The 20,768-nt window shown below is 43.9% G+C and overlaps 1 protein-coding gene across 1 annotated transcript in view; it reads left to right on the top strand.

Annotated features, from left to right (window-relative positions):
- Positions 1-16,563, top strand: part of LOC126416533 (mucin-5AC-like) — a 56,869-nt gene extending 40,306 nt beyond the window's left edge. Inside the window, exons 3-4 of the mRNA XM_050084279.1 lie at positions 14,558-14,974; positions 16,362-16,563. Of these exons, the coding sequence (XP_049940236.1) occupies positions 14,558-14,974; positions 16,362-16,563 (619 nt within the window). The remainder of the gene's footprint in view (positions 1-14,557; positions 14,975-16,361) is intronic.
- The last annotated feature ends 4,205 nt before the right edge of the window (positions 16,564-20,768 follow it).

The raw sequence follows: 20,768 nt of genomic DNA, 5'->3' as shown, positions 1-20,768 counted from the left end.
ATACGTTACATATCTTCTGTTAATCCTATCTCGTATCGGTCCCACATACTTCAGCAATATTCTAGAACTGGTCGCACGAGTGATTTGTGAGCCATCTACGTTGTACACAGATTGAATGTGGTCAGTATTCTCTCAATAAACCAGTGTGCCGCCTGCTTTACCCACTGCTGAACCTATAATTCCATTTCATGTCCCTGCACAGTGTTAGACCCAGGTAGCTGTATGAGCTGTCCTATTCCACCAGCGACTCACTGATGTTATAGTGAAAGGATACCAAGTTCCTAGTTTCGTGAACTGCAAAATTTCACATTTATGAACATTTAGAGCAAGTTCCCAATCTCTGCAGCATATTGAAACCTTAACATTTTACTGAGTATTTATGCAGCTTCTCTCAGATAGTAATTGATTATAGAAAACTGCAGAAAGCCTGATTTTACTACTAGTGCCGTCTGTAGGCTCATTAATGTACAAACAGCAAGGGTCCCAATACACTTCCCAGGGCCACACTGGTGAATGTTATTTCAGCTGGCGATGTGTGTCCATCCAAGTCAACATGCTGTGGCCTCCCAACCAAAAGTTCCTGAAGCCAGTCACAAATTTCACTTCATACTCCACATGATGGTACTTTTGACAATAAGTGTAGGTGTGATAGTTCGTCAGATGCTTATGGGAAATCAAGAAACACTGCATCTGCCTGGTTGCCGTGATGTCATCTAAGAAGTGCAAGCTGGGTGGCACATGATAGTTTCCGAAACCCATGCGAGTTGGCATTGAGGTGGTCATTCTGCTCAAAACAAAGTACCCATTATGTTAGAGCTCTGAACATCATCTAAGATTCTACAAAAAGTCGATGACAAAGATACTGGAAGGTAGAACTCTGCTTCATTTCTATACGTTCCTTATAGGTGGGTATGACCTGTGCGTTTCCACAAGAACTGGGTACAGTTTCATGTTCAAGGGATCTAAGATAGATGATAAGAGGGCTAACTCAGCCGCAAATTCAGTATAGAATCTGACAAATAACATGGGAGTCTGAAGCTTTGTTAAATTTAAGATTTCAGCTGCTTCTCACGCCACTGACATTAGTACTTATTTCATTAATCTTTTCAATGTTATGAGGAATAATTTCAGGAAATTCTCCTTGATTTTCCATTGTATTGGAGCATTTGGAAACGGAGTAATGCATGTCAACCTTCTGCTTTTTCTACCCTCACTTTCAGTCCCTCTCATTCTCTAGGGACTGGACCCTAACACTGGTGCCACTGGCAGCCTTTACATATGACCAGAATTTATTTGGGTATTATAAAATGCCATTTGACAATATTTTGTTGCGGTTGTCATTGAAGGCATCACGCTTTTCTCTGACAAGCAAACGTGTTTCATGCAGCACCTATCTATAGCCCTACACTTTCACACCTATTATGCAGTAATGTTCCTTTAGAAGTTCTTTTACAGCTACTCTGTATCACGGAGGTTATCTCCCATCATGAACTGTTGTACTGGGTACATATCTATCAAGCACATAGTCAATTACCCTTTCGAACTTGAGCCATAATTCCGATACATGCTCCTGCCCTATGCTGAAAGTTCATTGGCATAGGACGCCTCTGATTTTTATCTAGTTCACAGAACATACATATCTCGTTCTGCTTGTTTTAGTTGACATCTGTACTTCAGTAACCATTGTTGCCACAACCACATCATGGTGGCCGATATCAGTTTCGATGTCGATATCCTCAGAGTTCAGGTCTGTTCCTTGCATTAAATCCAATACATTTCCATCATGACTGGGGTTCTTAACTATCAGTTCTAGATAATTGTTGAAGGCATCTAGTGAACTTTCACAGGACGTTCTACCACACCCACCACTAAAAAAACTGTAATTTTCCCAATTGTTGGATGATCGAAGTCTCCACCAATGATTACAGTATGATTGGGGAACTTTCTAAGAAGTGAACTCAGGTTTCCTCTAAAGTTTTCAGTTACATCGGGAGAAGAGTCTGTCGGGCGATAGGTTAGAATTATACCCAGTCTTGCTCAATCACTCACATGCAGCTTCAATTTCTCTCTGTGGATTTGAGTTACTCTGCGACAAATACACCACCTCCATCTCTCATTTGGCTACACTTTCGATATACACCTAAATTTTCCCTAAAACTCTATCAGTTTTGAGTTTGAACCAGCTTTCTGTAACTACCACAATGAGCTTCACTGCTTTTCGTGAGCACTTCAAACTGTGGCACTTCGCTGAATATGAACTTCACCATTAGGATTTTAATACTCCCACATGTGGGATGCGTTTCTTTTGATCTTGCACTGGCACTTCTGGGTTTCCTACAGTGAGTGTTATCTGAATGTATGAACACCACCAGGTAATGAGGTTGATGAAACTGGAATGCCTACATGCACTATATCACATCTGATACAGTAGTGCTTCTGTCAGATCAGGGCAAGCTAAGTAGTTCATCGCGTGCCACATGAAAAGCCCAATGAGCTGCTACTGGTGTCTACATTCCAGCAACACTCAAATATCTTGCCGAAATAGCCGAATGTATTACTTGTGGTAGGGATGTTCATGCAGGCAATTGCCTGCCACCTTCTCCCTGCTGTATAAACTACAATGGCGACCATGCAGCCTCATTTCGTTAATGTCCTGTGTATCTCCATGAGCAAGCTGTCCAGGAGATCCGAGAGAAGGAAAAAGAGCCTTATCCTGTAGTTACCAAGCTGTGTTGTCCTCCATCTGGTACTAACAGCGTCATTCTTCGTACTCCTTGCTCCACAAACGAAATCGCCACACAGACATGTGACCTCCAATTTAGCATTGCAGTTGTAAAATCGCCCAGTATCATGTTAGTATCTCCTCCTCCTCCAACTGTGCAACAAGCCACCAGATCTTCTCTGGTGGCAAAATCACCTACTACACAACCAGAAGGCTGGAAATCACAGACTGAGTTGCCTGTGAGGGTTTTAAACTTCCTGCAAGCCAACACACACCTGAGCCTTCATCTGCTAACTGCAAAGGCTCAGAGATACCAAAGGCAAACGTTCTTCCCCTTCACTGACTCGCAGGTCCTGATAAGCAGTGTTGTCGCATGATACCCTCCTGCCCAGCCTCTGTTCTGCCAGTGCCAACCTTTCTCCTGCCATGGAAGTTACACACTAAGTGAGAATGCCGACACTTCTGTAGATTGCATGGAATAGGTGCCTCCAGCCACTGCACCCTATAGCAGTGAGGCTTTGAAGGCGGACACCCAGCCACTGAGGTGACAACCAATCATTTTCCCTCCTCCCGTTTCCCTGTCATGACTTCCCGCCAGTGGAATGTTTTTCAATACATCCAGCAAGGAGGAATTAAGCTGCTCTTGGAATCGTAGAATTCTCTTATCTGCCTCCAGAAAACAAAATCGCCCTTGTGACGCCAAAGACTTCTTTCATTTCTTTCCAGTCCACGTCGACCTTCCCCCCAAATGATTGCTTTCCAGCTCGTGAAGGATTCATGCTGCTCGTATTGGGTGACGTTCATATTCAAACCATCTCACCGAACACTAGACTGCAGGTTGTTGCAGTTCGCATCTTCCTTCACTTCTTCCCCGTCCTATTGTTCACATCACTCCAGCATGTGGGGTTAGCAGTGTAGACCACCTCCAGCCTTTGGCCAACGCCCTCACCTCTTTCTGCAACTTCGTGACTTTAATGCACACCATACACATTGATGCTCTTCAAGAACCTGCGAGACGTGCGCTATCTCAGCCGACCTTCACTATAAACTCAACCTCATCTGCCTTAACACTGGAGCACCCACGTTCCTATCAGACTCCACACACAGCTATTCCCAGTTGGACCTCTCGTTCTGCTCTGTGCAGCTTGTCTCGAGTGGTCCATTCTGTGACGTGTACTCGAGCAACAGTTTCCTGTGTGCTATCCTTTCACTGACGCATACCCCTACGTACATGTAAAACGGTTGGTAGCTTTCTAAGGCTGATTGGAGGCTTTACTCCTCCCTGGTGACCTTCAATGAAAAAACTTCCACTAGCGCTGAGGAGGTAGAATAACTTAAAAACGTACCCTTGCTGCCGCTGCACATGTCATTCCTCGGACTTCCTCTTTACTGCATTGTGTCCTGGCTCTCTCGTGGACTGAGGCGAGCCGCGACGCATTTTGTGGACGGAAACGTGCTCAACGCGTTTGTAACTGTCGTCCTACGATGGCAAACTACATTCCTTACAAACAGTTGCATGCGCATTGGCGCTGTATTCTTAGAGATAGCAAAAACGTAGGTGAATTTAATTTACTAATTTTAAGTACCACTCGCTCTTTCATGTGGGCCAAACTCACACGGCAGTCTGGGAGAAATGTCCTTTCTCAAATTTGCGGCATGACAGTAGCAGATGTCATAGTAGACTCCACTGCTATCTACAGTACCTTGGGCTGTTGTTTTGTGGAGGTTTGGAGCTCTACACATTACCACCCGGCCTTCCTCGATTGAAAACAAGTGGCGGTGGCTCGGACAATAACTTTATCAGAAACGTGATGGCCACAATGTCGCCTATACAACGAGGGAGGTGTATGGTGCTCTCACTTCATCCTGATCCTCTGCCCCAGGGCTGGATGATGTTAACATTCAGATGTTGCAGCACCTTTTCTCGCAGGCAAGTGTTCTCTCCTTCATATGTACAATGTCTTCTGGGTGGAGGGAAAATTTCCCAGATGCTGGACTGAAGCCACTGTCAAACACAAGCATATAAGCATGGTAAGAACAAGCACTCTTCTAGCTACTGCCCCATTTCCCTCAGCAGCTGTTTTCAAGGTGATCTAACATAAGATTCATCACCAGCTGGTACAGTGATTAGTCCTGCAATTTACTAACCAGTGCCCAGTGTGGATTTAGTGCGCCATTCTCTTGTTGACAATCTCGTCACTTCGTCCACCTACACCGTGAACGGCTTTCTACGGAAACCCCAGGCAAGCTATACTTCACGATTTGGAGAAAGCCCACGACATCTGTTGGATGACTGGCTTCCTCTGTACCCTCTACTCCTAGCTTTCCTGTTCCCCTCCACAATTTTTAAAAGATGGTTTCAATGTGTGTGTGGGCTGCGTCTCGTCAGACACCTTTATCCAAGAAATCGGCGTACCTCAGGATTATGTCCTCAGTATTGTCCTCCTCGCTACCGCCATTAACGCTATAACGGTCTGTCTCCTGCCAGGCCTCTCTGGCTCCCTTTTCATTGACGATTTTGTCATCTACTGCAGTTCTCCACGGACCTCTCACATAGAGCGACGTCTTCAGCGAGGTCTCGAACTTCCTTGCTCATGGAGCATCGACAACTGTATTCCTTTTTCCACTGACAAAACAGTTGTGTGGATTCCTGGCAGAGCAGTCCGTTTCTCCCACCATCTTCACATCTTTGGCCTGTTGCTCTTCTGCTCGTTGGAACTACGAAATTCCTGGGGCTCATGTTCGATAGAAAACTCTTCATTCTCCCATGTGTCCTACCTGGCATCCCACTGGTATGTGGTTCCTCGACTTCCTACGTGTCCTCTACTGTACTTCCTGGGAGCAGATCGAACCACCGTCTTCTGTTTGTACTGGTCCCTTGTCCATTCGAAACTAGACTACAGGTGCTCTGTTTATGCATTTGTCCGTTGTACACGATCTCAACACTACCCACCATTGTGGCATCTGTTTGGCCACTGGCGCCTTTTAGTGTACACTGAAGATGCTGAACTACCACAGTCATACTGATGATATTCTCCTGAACAGATACACATGGAGTTACGCTGCCATGCCTGGCCACCCATCGTATGCCTCCTTCGATGACTCCTTTCAGTATAGGGCCTATCCCTTTTCAGTTGCCTCCTGGAGTCCATTTCCAGTTCTTGCTCCAGCAGCTGAACTTTGCACTGCCTGCAACTCACCCAGTTGGAGTGAGCCCTTCAGCACCTCGGCTTTGTGTGGCGGACCATTTTCACCTGAGCTTTAATTTGCTTCCTAAGGACACTAATGCTGCCTCGCTCTATTGCCTTCACTTTCACTACCCACACAAGGGACTTCGAGATAGCACAGCCAGAGCCATCTGTGTACAGAAAGGTACTATCAGGTGTGCCTTTGTCATTGGCGCACAAGTTTTTCAGTATCAGCTTCTGCAACACTGCTCAATATTAGCTGCAAAGCTCTTCTCCCTTTATCAGGCCAGAGTACATCTGGTGACACAGGCTTTCCAACTGTCATCTGCTCAGACTTAGTGCCCTTGTCTTTGTGCACTGTACACTGCCCACCCCTCTGTGCAATGAGTCCTGGAAAACTCACTTGCTCACCCTTGATGGAGCCGCTGTGACATTACTGTGGGTTCCTGTTCATGTCAGCCTGACAGGAAATGAGCCTGCTGAAGCTGATGCCAAGACTGCTGTCCTCTTACCCCAGCCTGCTAGGTCTTGTACTCTTTCAGGTGATCACTGTTCCAGCCTGCCAGCAGGTGGTGCCACTTTGTCATTACCACATGTCCTCCATTCTAGGGAACAATCTCCAGGTTATTGAGGCTCTCCCAGTGATATGGACAACCTCCTCCTCTGCCCTCTCGACGTGAGATCATTTTAGCTAGGTTTCGTATTGCGCACTGTCCTTTTAGGCATCGTCATTTGTTTAAAGATAATCCCTCACCAGTTTGTACTCATTACCCTCAGTCTCTGACGGATCGCGACATCCCGACGGAATGCCCTTTTCTTAAAAACTTACGTTCTCATTTAAGTTTGCTGTTACGTTATCTCACGCCTTAGCGAGCGACGCAAGGACTGTCGACCGCGTTTTGCTTTCGATCCGTCGTAGCAATACGGTGAAAGACATTTAATATTCAGTTCAGGACCTCCATTGTGTCTATGGCGTATTTTATGGACCTTTCTCAGTCCTTGTTTTTAAGCTCTTTCCTTCCGTCGATTGTTCTATGGTTCTGACTTGGGCGCGTAAGACTCAAATTTTTGCGCCTTACAAAAAAACCGCAAACTGTCTGGAATGATGGTAGCCACTTGTCCAGAGTCCCAATGCTCCTGGGACAGGCGCTACCTACTCCTTTGTGTGCACTGAGTCAACAGACTGTGTATCTGTTGTGCTCCCTGCGTTGTCAGAAGTCACGTTTTAGTACGATTAGGTGTAAGCTCAAATGGCTCTGAGCACTATGGGACTCAACTGCTGTGGTCATCAGTCCCCTAGAACTTAGAACTACTTAAACCTAACTAACCTAAGGACATCACACACACCCATGCCCGAAGCAGGATTCGAACCTGCGACTGTAGCAGCAGCGCGACTCCGGACTGGAGCGCCTAGAACCGAACAGCCAACGCGGCCGGCTTAGGTTAAGCCTCAGTTTACACAAGTACTGTCAGTGCAGATAAATTAGATGTCGTAACGTCTTCGGTATTCTAATAAATTTTGCCTCATTCCTATTACCCAATCAGCAGCGTAACCAGATTTTACAAATTATTTCTGGCGCATCCACGATGTAATGCGTAAGTAGCATTGAGACTGATATAGCGCTGTCAGGTGAGCCATTTTGGAGGAATTCCTAGCTACTGATTTTATTTACTACAGTGCTCTGGTATGTCACAAGACGTGCTTTCAACAAGCTTTAACCTTTTGAATTGGGATTTCATCGTAACATGGTACTGTAGGCCCAGTCTCCAGATGATACTCTAGGCTGCTAACAAATAAAAGCCAACGCGGTTGGCATCATCTTCTGAAGGTTTGCATTCAAAGTCTTGGCCATCACATACAGAAGCACAGTTTCGTATGGGGACAAAAGCTGGCTGTTTGTGCATTTTTTGGAAAATCCTAACTATCAGTTCATTCCAGAAGCCTAAGGAAAGTGGTGATAAAGTTAGTGCGTTGCTGCTACGTGCCTGGAACAGTCGGTAGAGCACTAGAACACTAAACACAGAGGTCCTTAGCTGTAGTCTGTCCAGTACAGTTTTATTCTGGCAGTAACTTCTAATTCTAGAGTTCCTCGCATTTCTTGTCTCAGCCTGGAATATATTCTTTATATATCCTCAGGGTATATGCATCTTTGCTGTTGCTGTGAACATCACAAAGCTTTTCTTGTTACCAGCAGAAAGAGGAATTCAGTCCAGGCATTCATCGTTTTACAACAAATCATACCAATCAACTGTTTGCAGGTTCCCTTTGTACAGAGGAATTACCATTATCAATGGAAAAGTTCTCCTGAGCGACGTAGTATTGAATGAGGGAAATCTGACAAAATTGAGTTGTGACAAAGCGATGGTGCCCGTCAGCAGTGCCAAACGCAGGTTTATGTCGTTCTCCAGTTCCAAGCTACTTAAGTGATGGCATCGGTCTTCAGCATTGAAAACAAAATGGATGTTGTTTTCTACTGCCTACTTCACAATGTTTGAAGAACACGTCGGCCAAGGAAAGAGATTGTAGATACCAGTTACGATTAGTTCACCAGTTTCGGTGGTTAATTAATAGTGTCGTGAGTTGGTTAGCAGGTAAGCATTTCTATTGAAGTCGGACTTCTTGGTTACTCGGTAGGCATGGTGTACGTCGCAGCAGCAGTATCGTATCTATTTTCTCCTCCAGAGCGTAGTTGATCTCCATCTGCACGGTTTCCCTGTAGGACATATCATTGCTTTTGAACAGCATGTTCGGTAGAATTTCTGCTAATGCTCTCGAATTTTCATTTGACATAAATAACTGCTCTCATTTTCCTAGAGATGTGACCCTGTAAAAATAACTTCCGATGTACTGCCGATTCATTCCTTCTCTGTCCAATAAGATCTTCGCGTACATCAAGGAGACATACAGCTGTTGTCTAACAAACAGGTGTTGCTCTCCTAGCGCTACACGGGGGTCACATGTAGGACACTTTCAGGTAAAACCTACCGATGTGAAGCTACATAGACCCCTGAAACAGCTGTCAACTGTGAAACTCCAAAGCTTCATTTTACCTTAGGTAAGCAGTCCGTTCACATGCCGCTCAACAGAGTAGCATAAGCGGCGAGAGACAATGCTGTAGTTGACTTAAGGAGTAATATTCAATGAGCTTTTGAGCTCAGTGGGAAGGAGATCAAAAAGTTCCAAAACAGCAAACTTAACGTCTCCACAGCAGTGACAGGTTACGTAACTTGTCATTCATTGATTTGGTGTTACACATGTGAAATGCTGAGCTGTGTTCAGACAATGGAGTCCTTGACAGCAACACATTAGACAACTAAATGTATTGAGAAGCAAACAACTTTAGCCAGCTGGGAATACTTCAGATTCTTGACATTACTTTACACACGAATATACTCACTTTACTAAGCAGTGAAGATAGTCAGGGGAAGAGAATAGGCGGCCCAGAAGGTAATTAGGTTTCTTTTCATAGAGTGCACAGGAACAAACTAAGCTGCTTTTGTGACCATTTCGTCTCCAATATGAGAGCTTTCTTGACGCAAAAGAAGCTGATCACATTTTTTTCTCTGTTGGATGAACGCCATGTTCCCAATGTAGTTTGCAGTTGGCGCAAACGCCCAGAAACGTGATGCTACCAATTCACCTGCTGGCTGTTGACTGTCATTGTGGTAATCCGGCTTTTTGTGGCCTCATCTAAATTGCACAATACTTACCTTGTTTAGGTTGGCTAAAAAGGAGTTTCCAGCAAAGCATACCAAGTGGTACCTGGAGTATGGACACTGTCTCAAAAGACAGAGCAACACTTCAAAACGTTTATTAATACTAAACATTACTTTCCAAAAATTTACATCAAGAGAGATGAATTAAGAATATGAAACTGAAAGAATTCTCAACAATCGTACATTTAACAAACATACATCCTTCAAATTTTGCAAATTCTTGGAACACCGAGACAAAACTTTCTTAAATCACTAGATAATTGTGCAAGCAAAGTCAGTGAATTAGACATGCAGGTCAGAAAACAATGAGGAATGAATTTACACGCCTTGGACCAAAGGGAATATTGGAATGTATGAGGCAGCAGATGCAATAACAGATTTGAAACACAGGAAAAAACTAGGGTTGAAAGAATGCAATGTAGTTTCCTCTGGCCAATCCTTAGCCACCACAAGTTGCCACAATCCACTGCAGGGTCCAGTATTGCTAACAGCCGTTAACCTCCAGTCAGTGGCAACTGATACAACATTTCAGATGCCAACGTTTACTGGACCTCAAATGCCCATCCAAGCAAATGTCACACATTTTACATAATCTCAGATCAACCATAATTAGTTTTGGAAACCAACATCCGTAAAATTGATAGCCATAGCAAGGACAGTCACAAGGTAGCAATGACAGTATTAATTAGGCTATCCTAACTTTCAAATTCACTCCCCTTATCAATGACATGGCTATCTCCATCAGTTAATCACATTCTGCTACGATCTTCATGTAAACTCGCATCTCTATACAGTTACATCAAACCCATCAAAGTTTGGCAGCAATGCTTCAGTAACCTTCCATTCAATATAACTAGGGGTAACCTATGTTTAATGTACTGTCATGTTCTCTGTCCATGTGTCAATGGAATAAAAAAGGTTTGACTACCAACACTTCTCACACACAATGCCATATGCCATATCTGACAAAGATGTGGAGTGTTACGTAAAACTCGGGAAGGGTATTGAGAGATGAGAAACGTTTTAGGTAAAAAAACTGTCAAAATCTTGATACTGCCTCGAACAACAGAAGTTAATTCACATAGCCAATAGTCCGCCCTCTCTTCTACACTAGTTTTGAGCCACCAAAATGTAAGGTGTCTTTAATCACAATGGGAGTATAGCAATGTATAAGATGTGCAAGCTGATGCAAAGAATTAATCCTTAGCCAGACACAAGTAACACCATGTTAATCCGTAGGGAAGACCAATAATATTCAGTAATCTCTGCCTAAATCCACAATTGCAAGAAGTCTTATAATGCAAGTAAGGACATCATTCCAGGTAAGCACTGGCATATCAGCAGAATCAAGACAGTGCCTTTCATCAATTATTTCAAATGTGCCATCACTGCTCATACTGCAGACATCATACATAGTCTTGCCCCACCAGCCTCCACCAATTGACTCCACACTGCTCTCCTCTGATCCCTGTGTTGCCACCAGTACTGGTCAAGGAGGCTGTAATTTGCAGATTTGCCACACATTGTCCTAACAGATATTGTGTTATAATGCTGGTGGTCATGCAAAGTTTATTCTACACCAGTCACAACTGCATGCACATTAAAATAAATAGGATGAGGATGGACACAGAACTGAAGGCATTTTTTTCTGAAACACCATTCCACTGATGTTACTAAAAGGCTAACCAAATTAATGGCATGCACTACTAGTTTCATATTGCTTACAGGTATCTGATAGCTTCCTGGGTCAACAGAAATGTTATTTTTCGCGATGCAGCCAAATATATGTAATACTGAAAATAAAATTGCCAGAACTTACTCAGTAATAGGTATGAGCTTGCATCAAAGATTCTACACACAAAAGTATTTGTCATAAACGGTGTGTCGTCAGGCAGTGCAGGTAAGGATGCACAAGACTATTCATTCAATAATTTTTTTCATAATGTGGGGCCATAGTCATAATATATTTCTTTAAAATCAGTACCGCCATTAGACTGTTGTTTATTTGCAGTTTTACATTTACACTGTCATGATTTCGGCTTGAAAGTGCCATTATCAAGTGCTTTGTGTTACACAGTGCCTACGATGGCATACTCTCGTATTTAAAACATACTGTTAGACACATTGCCTAAGGCTCGATATTTCTTATAAGGCCTACTGCTTCTTTCACCAAGAATACCATCTTGACTGAATGACAGTTTGCTCTAAGGCACTGTATTACTCTTATAACACTTCATAATGGCACTTTGAAGCCGAAATCATGATAGTGTAAATGTAAAATTGCAAATAAATAACTCTAATGGCGATACTGATTCTAAAGAAATAGTCAGTGTTTCATAATGAGCGCTTAGTTGCTTCCAACAAACATTAAACGTAATTTCAAACATTTTCTAAATGCTTAACGGCAGATAGGTAAAGCATTATCATTTGCAAGGTATCAGAAGTTCAAAGAAACTGCAGTGAATAAAACAGCTTCAAATAATTGTAAGTTCAGTTAGCAGAAGCGATAATAGCAATTAGAAACAAAGTAGCTAACGTTTTTTCTCTTCGTTTGTATTTGACCTTCTTCCATAACATTTGCAAAGTATGCTTCAGCTGTAAGAAAAATCCTGGCCTATGAAAACCATATTACCAGTGAGGGATTTTAGCAGACTTACTTTTGAATTATATCATATTCATTTAAAATAAAGGCGTAAAACAACAAATGCATTAAATTTCTGATTTGTGTCCTTCAGCCTTTTCATTATACATGGTTTTTGTTACATGCTGTTAAAATCTTAAGAACATACAAATAATCCTAATAAGGTAGGACTCTAATTCCTGTCGTATTATTTAATAGGTCACAATCAAGTACAAGAGTTGAATGAAGAGTAATGACTCATTCTTCGTTATTTGGGTTTGGATGGGAATATTTTAATGCCTCAAACGCAGAAATAATCCATAGAATTGTTACAGTTATGTGTTTGTATTTAAGTGGCAGACAAAAGTTGGCAGCACTTCTGCTCTAGAGCCTTTGGAGAGACAAGCACTAGGAACTACGTCTTTGACGATGTGAGTCTTTGTGTGGCTGTACAATGTGAAATAAACGTAATTTTTAGTGAAGTACACAGATTCTTTTTAAATCTAAAACAAGTAAAAGTAACAGTTTATGGGCCCAGATTCGCTTAAGTGTTGTAAGTGAGTTAGACTCGAAACAGTGACGAAAAGTTAACAAAATACGATAACGCATGCTTGAGTGAAAACTGTTGTAAAACCATTTGCTGAACTGTGTAAGTGTAAGTAAGGGCCAAAAACGAAAGTTTTTATGACCAGTATAAAATACAGTAGTCAAAATTTGAGGTTAAATTGTTGTCAACTGAGTTTTGAGTGGAGTACAGCCAGCCGAGGTTCGAGGTCAGGAACATCGACAGATAAGTTTTAGGTTTTTACGATTAGTTTTCAGTAACCAACTTTCTGCCATATATTGTATTTTGAAGCAAAGATTCAGCAAAAATGGATATGTCAAAAAATATAAAACCAATCAACAGACAAATGGACTGGCCAATTTTGAAACGAAAAAGTCTCGATGGGTTACCATGAAGGTGCATTGGACATTATTGACATGAGGTTAGTTAAGCCCAAGCCACTGGAAGACGGTGCAGCAGATGAAGAAGCAAAGAAACACAAAGAACAGTTAGATTTGTATTGATGAAGTATATCAAAAGGTAATGGACAAGGAAACGGCTAGTGATATGTGGAATGCCTTAAAGCAGCAGTTTAAAGCTTCATCCAAGGATCAGTTGTTAAAAATCTGCACACACTTTTTCTCCTTCTGCTGGATACCAGGTGATGTTTCTACCCACATAGCAAAATTGAAGAGTTTGTGGAATGAGTTAAACAGTGGACTCAAAGCTAAAAACGAAAGTGTTTTACCAGACCTTAAGTTAGTGTGCAAAACATTGCATATTCTTTCAAGTGCATTTGAAGCTTTTCAATCAAGACAAAGGCAAGTTCATCAAGAATGACACAAGAAAAGGTGACATTTGCTATTATTGTAAGTGTAATGTCCACTGGGTAAAGGACTGCTAATGGTGGATTTCTGATGGAAGACCAAATAAAAATCGAAACTGAAGTCAAGAAAATTGTGCTTCTGTTAGTGCTGTGCTAATGTCTGTGAAGAGGCCTATACAGTTGAGGCAGATTTAGCACCATGGTGGATTGATAATGGAGCTACAAGACCTGTAAGAAACTGTTCAGTGTTTTACAGACTTTCTAAAATTTGGCACTCCATATGGTGTAATGGCAGCCGGAAGAGAAACTCTAATGGCAGTGGGAAAAGGCAATATTCAGTTATCATCTCTGACTGATGGACCAGATGTGATGTTGTTGGATGTGTAGTATGTTCCACAATTATCTAGATGATTGTTTTCAGTGTTAGCTGCACAGGACCAGAATCCTAATAGTGAATATAAGTAATCAACAAGTGTGTTGGCTTAAAATTGCTGACAAGGTAGTGCTGCATAGAACCCATGAGCCCTTTGGTACCTTGTACAATGCAGACATTTAACCAAATTTGCCCAAAGAAATTGCTGAAGTAAATGCCATTGAAGAAACTTCATTATTGCAACTGTATCGTGAGAGGTGGGAACTTCAGGATAAACACCATGTCAAAGGAATGGTAGAAAGGAATTGGGCATAAATGTTCCCTTGGAGAAGTCACTTTGTGAGCCATGCATTTATGGCAAAGCACATCACTTACCATTTGGTCACAGAAAGAAGTCAACCTGCCCTGGTGAGCTAATGTCAGCTGAAGTCTGTGAATCTTTCAATGAATCTTAGAAGAGGAGTCATATGGTTGTGTTCAGACAGCTACACAAAATTTCGGTATTGCTTCCATGTAAGGCAAAAGTCTGATGTTAAAGATGCATTGAAATATATTCCACATTCAAAGAAGCCGGATCATACAGTCAGAGCTGCTGAGTGACAAAGGTGGAGAATTTGACAGTAACGAAGTTAACGACATACTGCAAGCAGAAGGTGTTACTCGGAGGGTGACAGCACCCTACACACAACAAAGTGGTGGAAGTGAGTGGGATATGCTAACTATAGTTGAAATGGCAAGAACCTTAAAGTATTCAAATAAAGAAGCTAATTTCCCAGCAGCCATATGGGCAGAATTGGTTGGAGCATCAGTGTACATTTTGAATCGAACTGCAGAATCATCTGTGGAAGGAATTAGTCCATTTGAGCTGTGGTTTGGCAAAAAGCCAGGAATAAAAGTTACATATAATAGGCTCTACATGCTATGCCCACATACCAGACAAAGAAGATTGAAAATGGATGAAGCTGTCAAGGGTTATTTTGTGGGGTATGAATATGAGTGTTACAGAACTTGGGTGGAAGAAGAAAACAGTCATTCTCAGCAGAGATGTAATCTTCCATGAAAAGCCTGCAAGTTGTGAAGAAAGTCAAATTACCATTGCAGGATGTTGAGCAAAGTAATCAGGGAAACTATGCAGCTGAAGAAAAAGATAAGGTAAACTCCAACAAGGAAGAGTTTGAAGAATCGGAGACTGAAGAGAGCAGTGCTGATACCAGAGAACAGGAAATTATCCCTCCTCATCGACAACTGTGAAATTGTTCAACGTTATTGAAACCTTCGTGGCTAAATGACTTTGTACTATTTACAGCTTCTTCATATGACTCTGGTTCTTCATTTGTTTCATTAATCATCTCTTCAGTGAACATTACACTGTTCACTAGAAGCAAGCTATGAAAAATGAAATGAAGTCATGAATCACACATGGGAGCTGACTACTTCACCAAAAGAAGCAAGAGCTATACCATGTAAGTGGGTTTTTCGTGTAAAGACTAATCCTGATGGAAGTTTTGAGAAATACAAAGCAAGACTTGTCATAAAGGGATTTAATCAACGCTATGGTGTAGACTACAGTGAGACCTTCAGTCCAGTAGTTAAGTTGAGCACAATTCGTTCAAAGTTAAGTGTTGCTGCAGCTGAAAAGATGTATCCAATACACTGTGACGTGTCTACAGCGTTCTTGTATGGATAACTAGAAGAAATAATATTCATGCAACAGCCAGAAGGGTATAATGATGGCACAGAGTGAGTCTGCAAATTAAGGCGAAGTTTGTATGGACTTACACAAGCCCCAAGATTTTGGAGTAAACGGTTTGGAGCACTTCTGTCAGCAGGCTTAAAGACAAGTGATGCAGATCCTTGTTTACGTATCAGGGAAGAATGTGGCAAGAAACTGTTACTTCTTTATGTAGACGATGGGTTAGTTATGGCAAGCGATCAGCTGAGTGCCAGAAAGTTTGTTGAGGAGTTGAAGGCTGAATTTAAGATCTCAGTGAAACCAGCATCATGTTTCCTTTGCCTTGGGATAAAACGCTTTGATGATGGTGAAATCAAGATAAGCCTATGCAAAGAAGATTCTGGAGGATTTCAGTTTTCAAGAGTGCAAACCTGTCTCAATACCAATTGTCAAGAAACCAGATACATTACAGGTAGAAGGAAAGAATGCAGAGAAGTGTAACTTTCCCTGTCAGCAAGGAGTTGGAGCACTGATGTACCTGATGCTTGGAACGACACCTGACCTGGCTTACAGTGTGAGCTTCCTGTCTCGAACTCTTGCCACAGCGTCAACAGAAGATGTAGTGCGACTAAAGTGAGTACTAAGGTATTTGGCAGGTACATGTGACCTAGGCATAATCTATCGTCCAAAATTGTGCAGTGACATATCAGATTGCTACAGTGATCCAGACTTTGGAGGAAGCAACAAAACAGGATGGTCAAAATCTGATGTACTTATTACACATGCAGATGGAGCTATCTCCTGGCTCAGCAAAAGACAGGCAGCGACTGCAACATCTACAACAGAAACAGAGCTGGTAGCTGCAACAGAAGCTGTGAAGGAGATAGTCTGTCAAACTTAAGGACTGGAACTTCACTCAGCTTTCCCATTCCTCTAAAAAGTCTACACAATCAGGCAACAGTGAAACTCGCATCTCACTAAGCATATAAAAATAAAGTATTTCTTTGTCTGAGAAAAGGTATTGGAAGGAGACTGAGGCATTCAACAGATTTCAACTGAAGACCAGTTAGCAGATATACTGACGAAGCCGCTGGCAAAACAGACTGTTAGATATAAGATGGGTCTTTCATGTTGTGTTCCCTTTTATTTTTTAAACAAGGGAAAGTTACACTTACATGTTTGTATTTAATTAAGTGGCAGACAAAAGTTGGCAGCACTTCTGCTCTAGAGTCTTTGGAGAGACAAGTAACAGAAACTAGGTCTTTCATTGTGTCTTTGTGTGGCTTTACAATGTGAAATAAACATAGTGTACAGTGAAGTAGACAGATTCTTTTTAAACCTAAAACAAGTAAAAGTAACATGAATGTGATGTTTAATTACAAATATTCACTTTCCCGAATCAGCACCAGCTAGTTGGATACATTTCTGCCAACGATGAAAAAGTATTCTGAAGCTGTCGCAGAAGTCGACACTGTTCCCGCAACCACAGTCTCACAGTTCTCTCAACGTCTTCATCAGAAGCATAATGATGTCCCCGCAAATCGTCTTTCATTATCGAGAACAGACGGAGGTCAGACGGTGTTAAATCTGGACTGTATGGAGGATGCCATACAGTGGTGTGATTCAGTCTCTCAAGTTATGCTGAGGTGGCACGTGAAGTGTGGTGCATGTAAAGCAATAATATAAACCACAATTTCTTGTGAAATTCCGATTGTGCTTGCAGTTTTTCTGCATGATACGACAATCGTCCTGGATCAGTCTATCAAAATTTTGCTTTTGAAACTGTGGTTGCTGTCACAAGACGTCAAACTGTCATGCACCCCCCAGGGGATCCACAACTCTTTTGTGGATACGTGCGTAGCGAGCACGGGGCCCCGAGCTAATGTGGCCTTCCTTCCTTTCCGGGCTGCATACCTTCCCTTTCCGCATCCTTCCCCATCCCCTGTCTTCACCCCCCCCCCCTCACCTCTTGCTCTTTCCTTCACTTTCTCCCCCTCTGGGAGTATGGTTTGGGCCTACGTCCGGAGACGGACGCTTGTAAATGTACCGCATTCTTCTTCTTCCTTGCTTGTATGTCTTCTTCCTTCCTTTGTCCATCTCCTTTCCTTACCTCTTCTCTTTACCCTTTTCTCCGCTGCGGCGTTTGAGACCCCCTCTTCTTTCCTTTCCCTTTCTCTTTCTTCCTCCCTGTGCGTGTCTGAAGGCCGACCCACGCACTTCCATGCGTAGCCGGTGACGGGGTAACGCGTAATTCCCCGCCCCGGGTAGACAGGTAGGACACGTACGTACCCCCTGGTAAAGGCCAGGCCCGGGGAGGGGTGATTACCCGAGCTGATACCTTCCGAAAGTGCCGATTGGTCCCTCCGTCCGTATGTCGGGAGGTGTGACCTGAGGTGTGAACAATCACCTAAGGCGGGTGTGCCCTCGGTGAGGGCCCCCACAAGGGAGGAGCGCGCCATCGGAGACGCCGGTAATCATGGGGGATTCTTCCGCAATGGTTTCCTCACCTTCCACTATGTCTGCTCACAAACGTAAGTTCACTGAGTCTCAGCCACAGACGGTTCTTCCATCGTTGCCACAGTTCCTTGTTGTTTCTCGGTCTGACGAAGGTCACGACTTTTCCACGGTCAACCCTTTCATTATTCAGAAAGGTGTCGACGCAATTGCGGGTCCTGTAAAGTCTTGTTCCAGATTACGAAATGGTACCCTGTTGTTAGAAACACACAGTGCCCTCCAGGCTCAAAAATTGCTGCGTACTTCTCTGCTCCACACCTTCCCTGTCCGGGTGGAACCGCACCGTACCTTAAATTCCTCGCGTGGAGTCGTTTATACACGCTCCCTCGATGGATTGTCTGACGAAGAAATTCAGCACTACCTGTCTGACCAGGGCGTCACCGCTGTTCATCGGGTTATGAAAAGGGTTGACTCGAACATCATTCCAACCCGCACTGTCTTCTTGACATTTGACAAAGTTCAACTCCCATCAAAAATCAAAGCAGGCTATGAGATAATTTCCGTTCGCCCTTATGTCCCAAACCCTACGCGTTGCTATCGATGTCAGCGGTTTAATCACACCAGCCAGTCCTGTTCCAATCCGGCCAAATGTGTTACGTGTGGCAGGGATGCCCATGAGGGTGCTTGTCCACCTCCATCCCCTCGCTGCATCAACTGTATGGGTGACCACGCTGCTTCCTCTCGAGATTGCCCTGTTTTTAAGGACGAAAAGCTGATCCAGGAAATAAGAGTGAAGGAAAAGGTGTCGACCTTTGCTGCTCGAAAGTTACTCGCCAGTCGACAGCCCACCGTGCCTCAGAAAGGAAAATACAGCGCTGTCCTTGCTTCTTCTCGGCCAACAAAGGAGGCGGCCACGCAGACTTGCGACCTCACATTTAGTACCACGGTCGTCAGATCGGCCAGCGCAAAGATCGCCCGTTCAACCTCACCTCTTTCGCCTGCCCACTCTATGGCTCACCCTTCGTCGGGTTCTGCTAAATCTCGAGCCCAAAAGTCAGACGCCAAGTCTACAAAAAAAGAGCATTCTCGTGAAGAGTTTTTACGTACTGCAACTTCACAACCATCGGTTCCTCCTTCATCTAAACATACCTCCAAGAAGGCTACGAAGAAACACAGTTCCTCTCCTTCTCCGCCAAGGCGTGTCCCATCTACAGCACCACCTGGCGGAAATCGCCCTCGGCCATCTTCTGTGTCGCCGAGGCGCACTGTTGGTGGCCGGTCAACTGGCCGATCGTTGGTGGCAGGAGCTGCTCCTGACCAACCTATGGATCAGGATCTTCTGCCTTCGACTGAATGCCATTCCATGCTGTCGGTCGCAAGCTCTGAGCAGTCGTTGAGTTGACAGCACCCTTGGTGCCGTTCCTCCATTTTCTGTTCACCCTATGTCCATTATCCACTGGAATATCCGCGGCATTCGCGCCAATCGGGAGGAATTGTCGATCCTCTTACGATCCTACTCGCCGGTCATCTTCTGTCTTCAGGCAACAAAGCTGCGTCCCCATGACCGCTTTGTTCTCCCTCATTTTCAGTCCGTCCGATATGACCTCCCCTCAGTTGAAGGCACTCCAGCCCATGGAGGACTCATGATTCTGCTCCATGATACTCTCCATTATCACCCAATCCCCTTAAACACTTCCTTCCAAGCTGTCGCCGTCCGTCTTTCCCTTTCTGGATACACGTTCTCTCTTTGTACGGTATACATTCCATCGTCTACACCAATGGCACGAGCTGATCTCCTTCATCTTCTTGATCAGCTTCCACCCCCCTATTTGCTGGTTGGGGACTTCAATGCCCACCACCCGCTTTGGGGATCTCCACATCCTTGTCCACGTGGCTCACTATTGCTAGACGTCTTCCACCAAGCGGATCTAGTCTGCCTCAACACTGGGGTCCCTACATTTTTGTCTGCCTCCACGGCAAATTTATCCCATTTGGACCTTGCGGTCGGTACTGTTCCGCTAGCTCGGCGCTTCGAATGGTTCGCCCTTGATGATACACACTCGAGTGACCACTTTCCATGTGTTCTTCGACTGCAGCCTCAACTGCCATATATGCGCTCGCGACGCTGGAAGTTTGCCCAAGCCGATTGGACACTTTTTTCGTCTCTAGCGACATTCGATGACCGTCGCTTTCCCAGCGTCGACGATGAGGTCACACATTTTACCGACGTTATTCTCACAGCTGCGGAACGTTCAATACCACGCACCTCCGAATTGCCCCGGCGCCCTCCAGTTCCTTGGTGGAACGAGGCCTGCCGTGACGCAATACGTGAGCGGCGACGTGCTCTTCGCATTTTCCGTCACCATCCAACTTTGGCCAACTGTATCCGATATAAGCAGCTCCGTGCGCGATGCCGTCGCGTCATCCGCGATAGCAAGAAGGCAAGCTGGAAATTCTTTACTAGCTCATTTAACAACTTCACTCCCTCCTCGGAAGTTTGGAGTCGGCTTCGACGGTTCTCAGGCGCGCCTAGTTTCTCCCCGGTCTCTGGGCTCACTGTCGCGCATGATACCTTAGTGGACCCCGTCGCAATTTCTAACTCATTGGGTCAGCACTTTGCTGAGATTTCGAGCTCTTCAAATTACCCGCCAG

This window comes from Schistocerca serialis, chromosome 8 (assembly GCF_023864345.2).
Source record: "Schistocerca serialis cubense isolate TAMUIC-IGC-003099 chromosome 8, iqSchSeri2.2, whole genome shotgun sequence".
Classification (NCBI taxonomy): domain Eukaryota; kingdom Metazoa; phylum Arthropoda; class Insecta; order Orthoptera; family Acrididae; genus Schistocerca; species Schistocerca serialis.
This window is presented reverse-complemented; position numbering and strand designations above follow the sequence as displayed.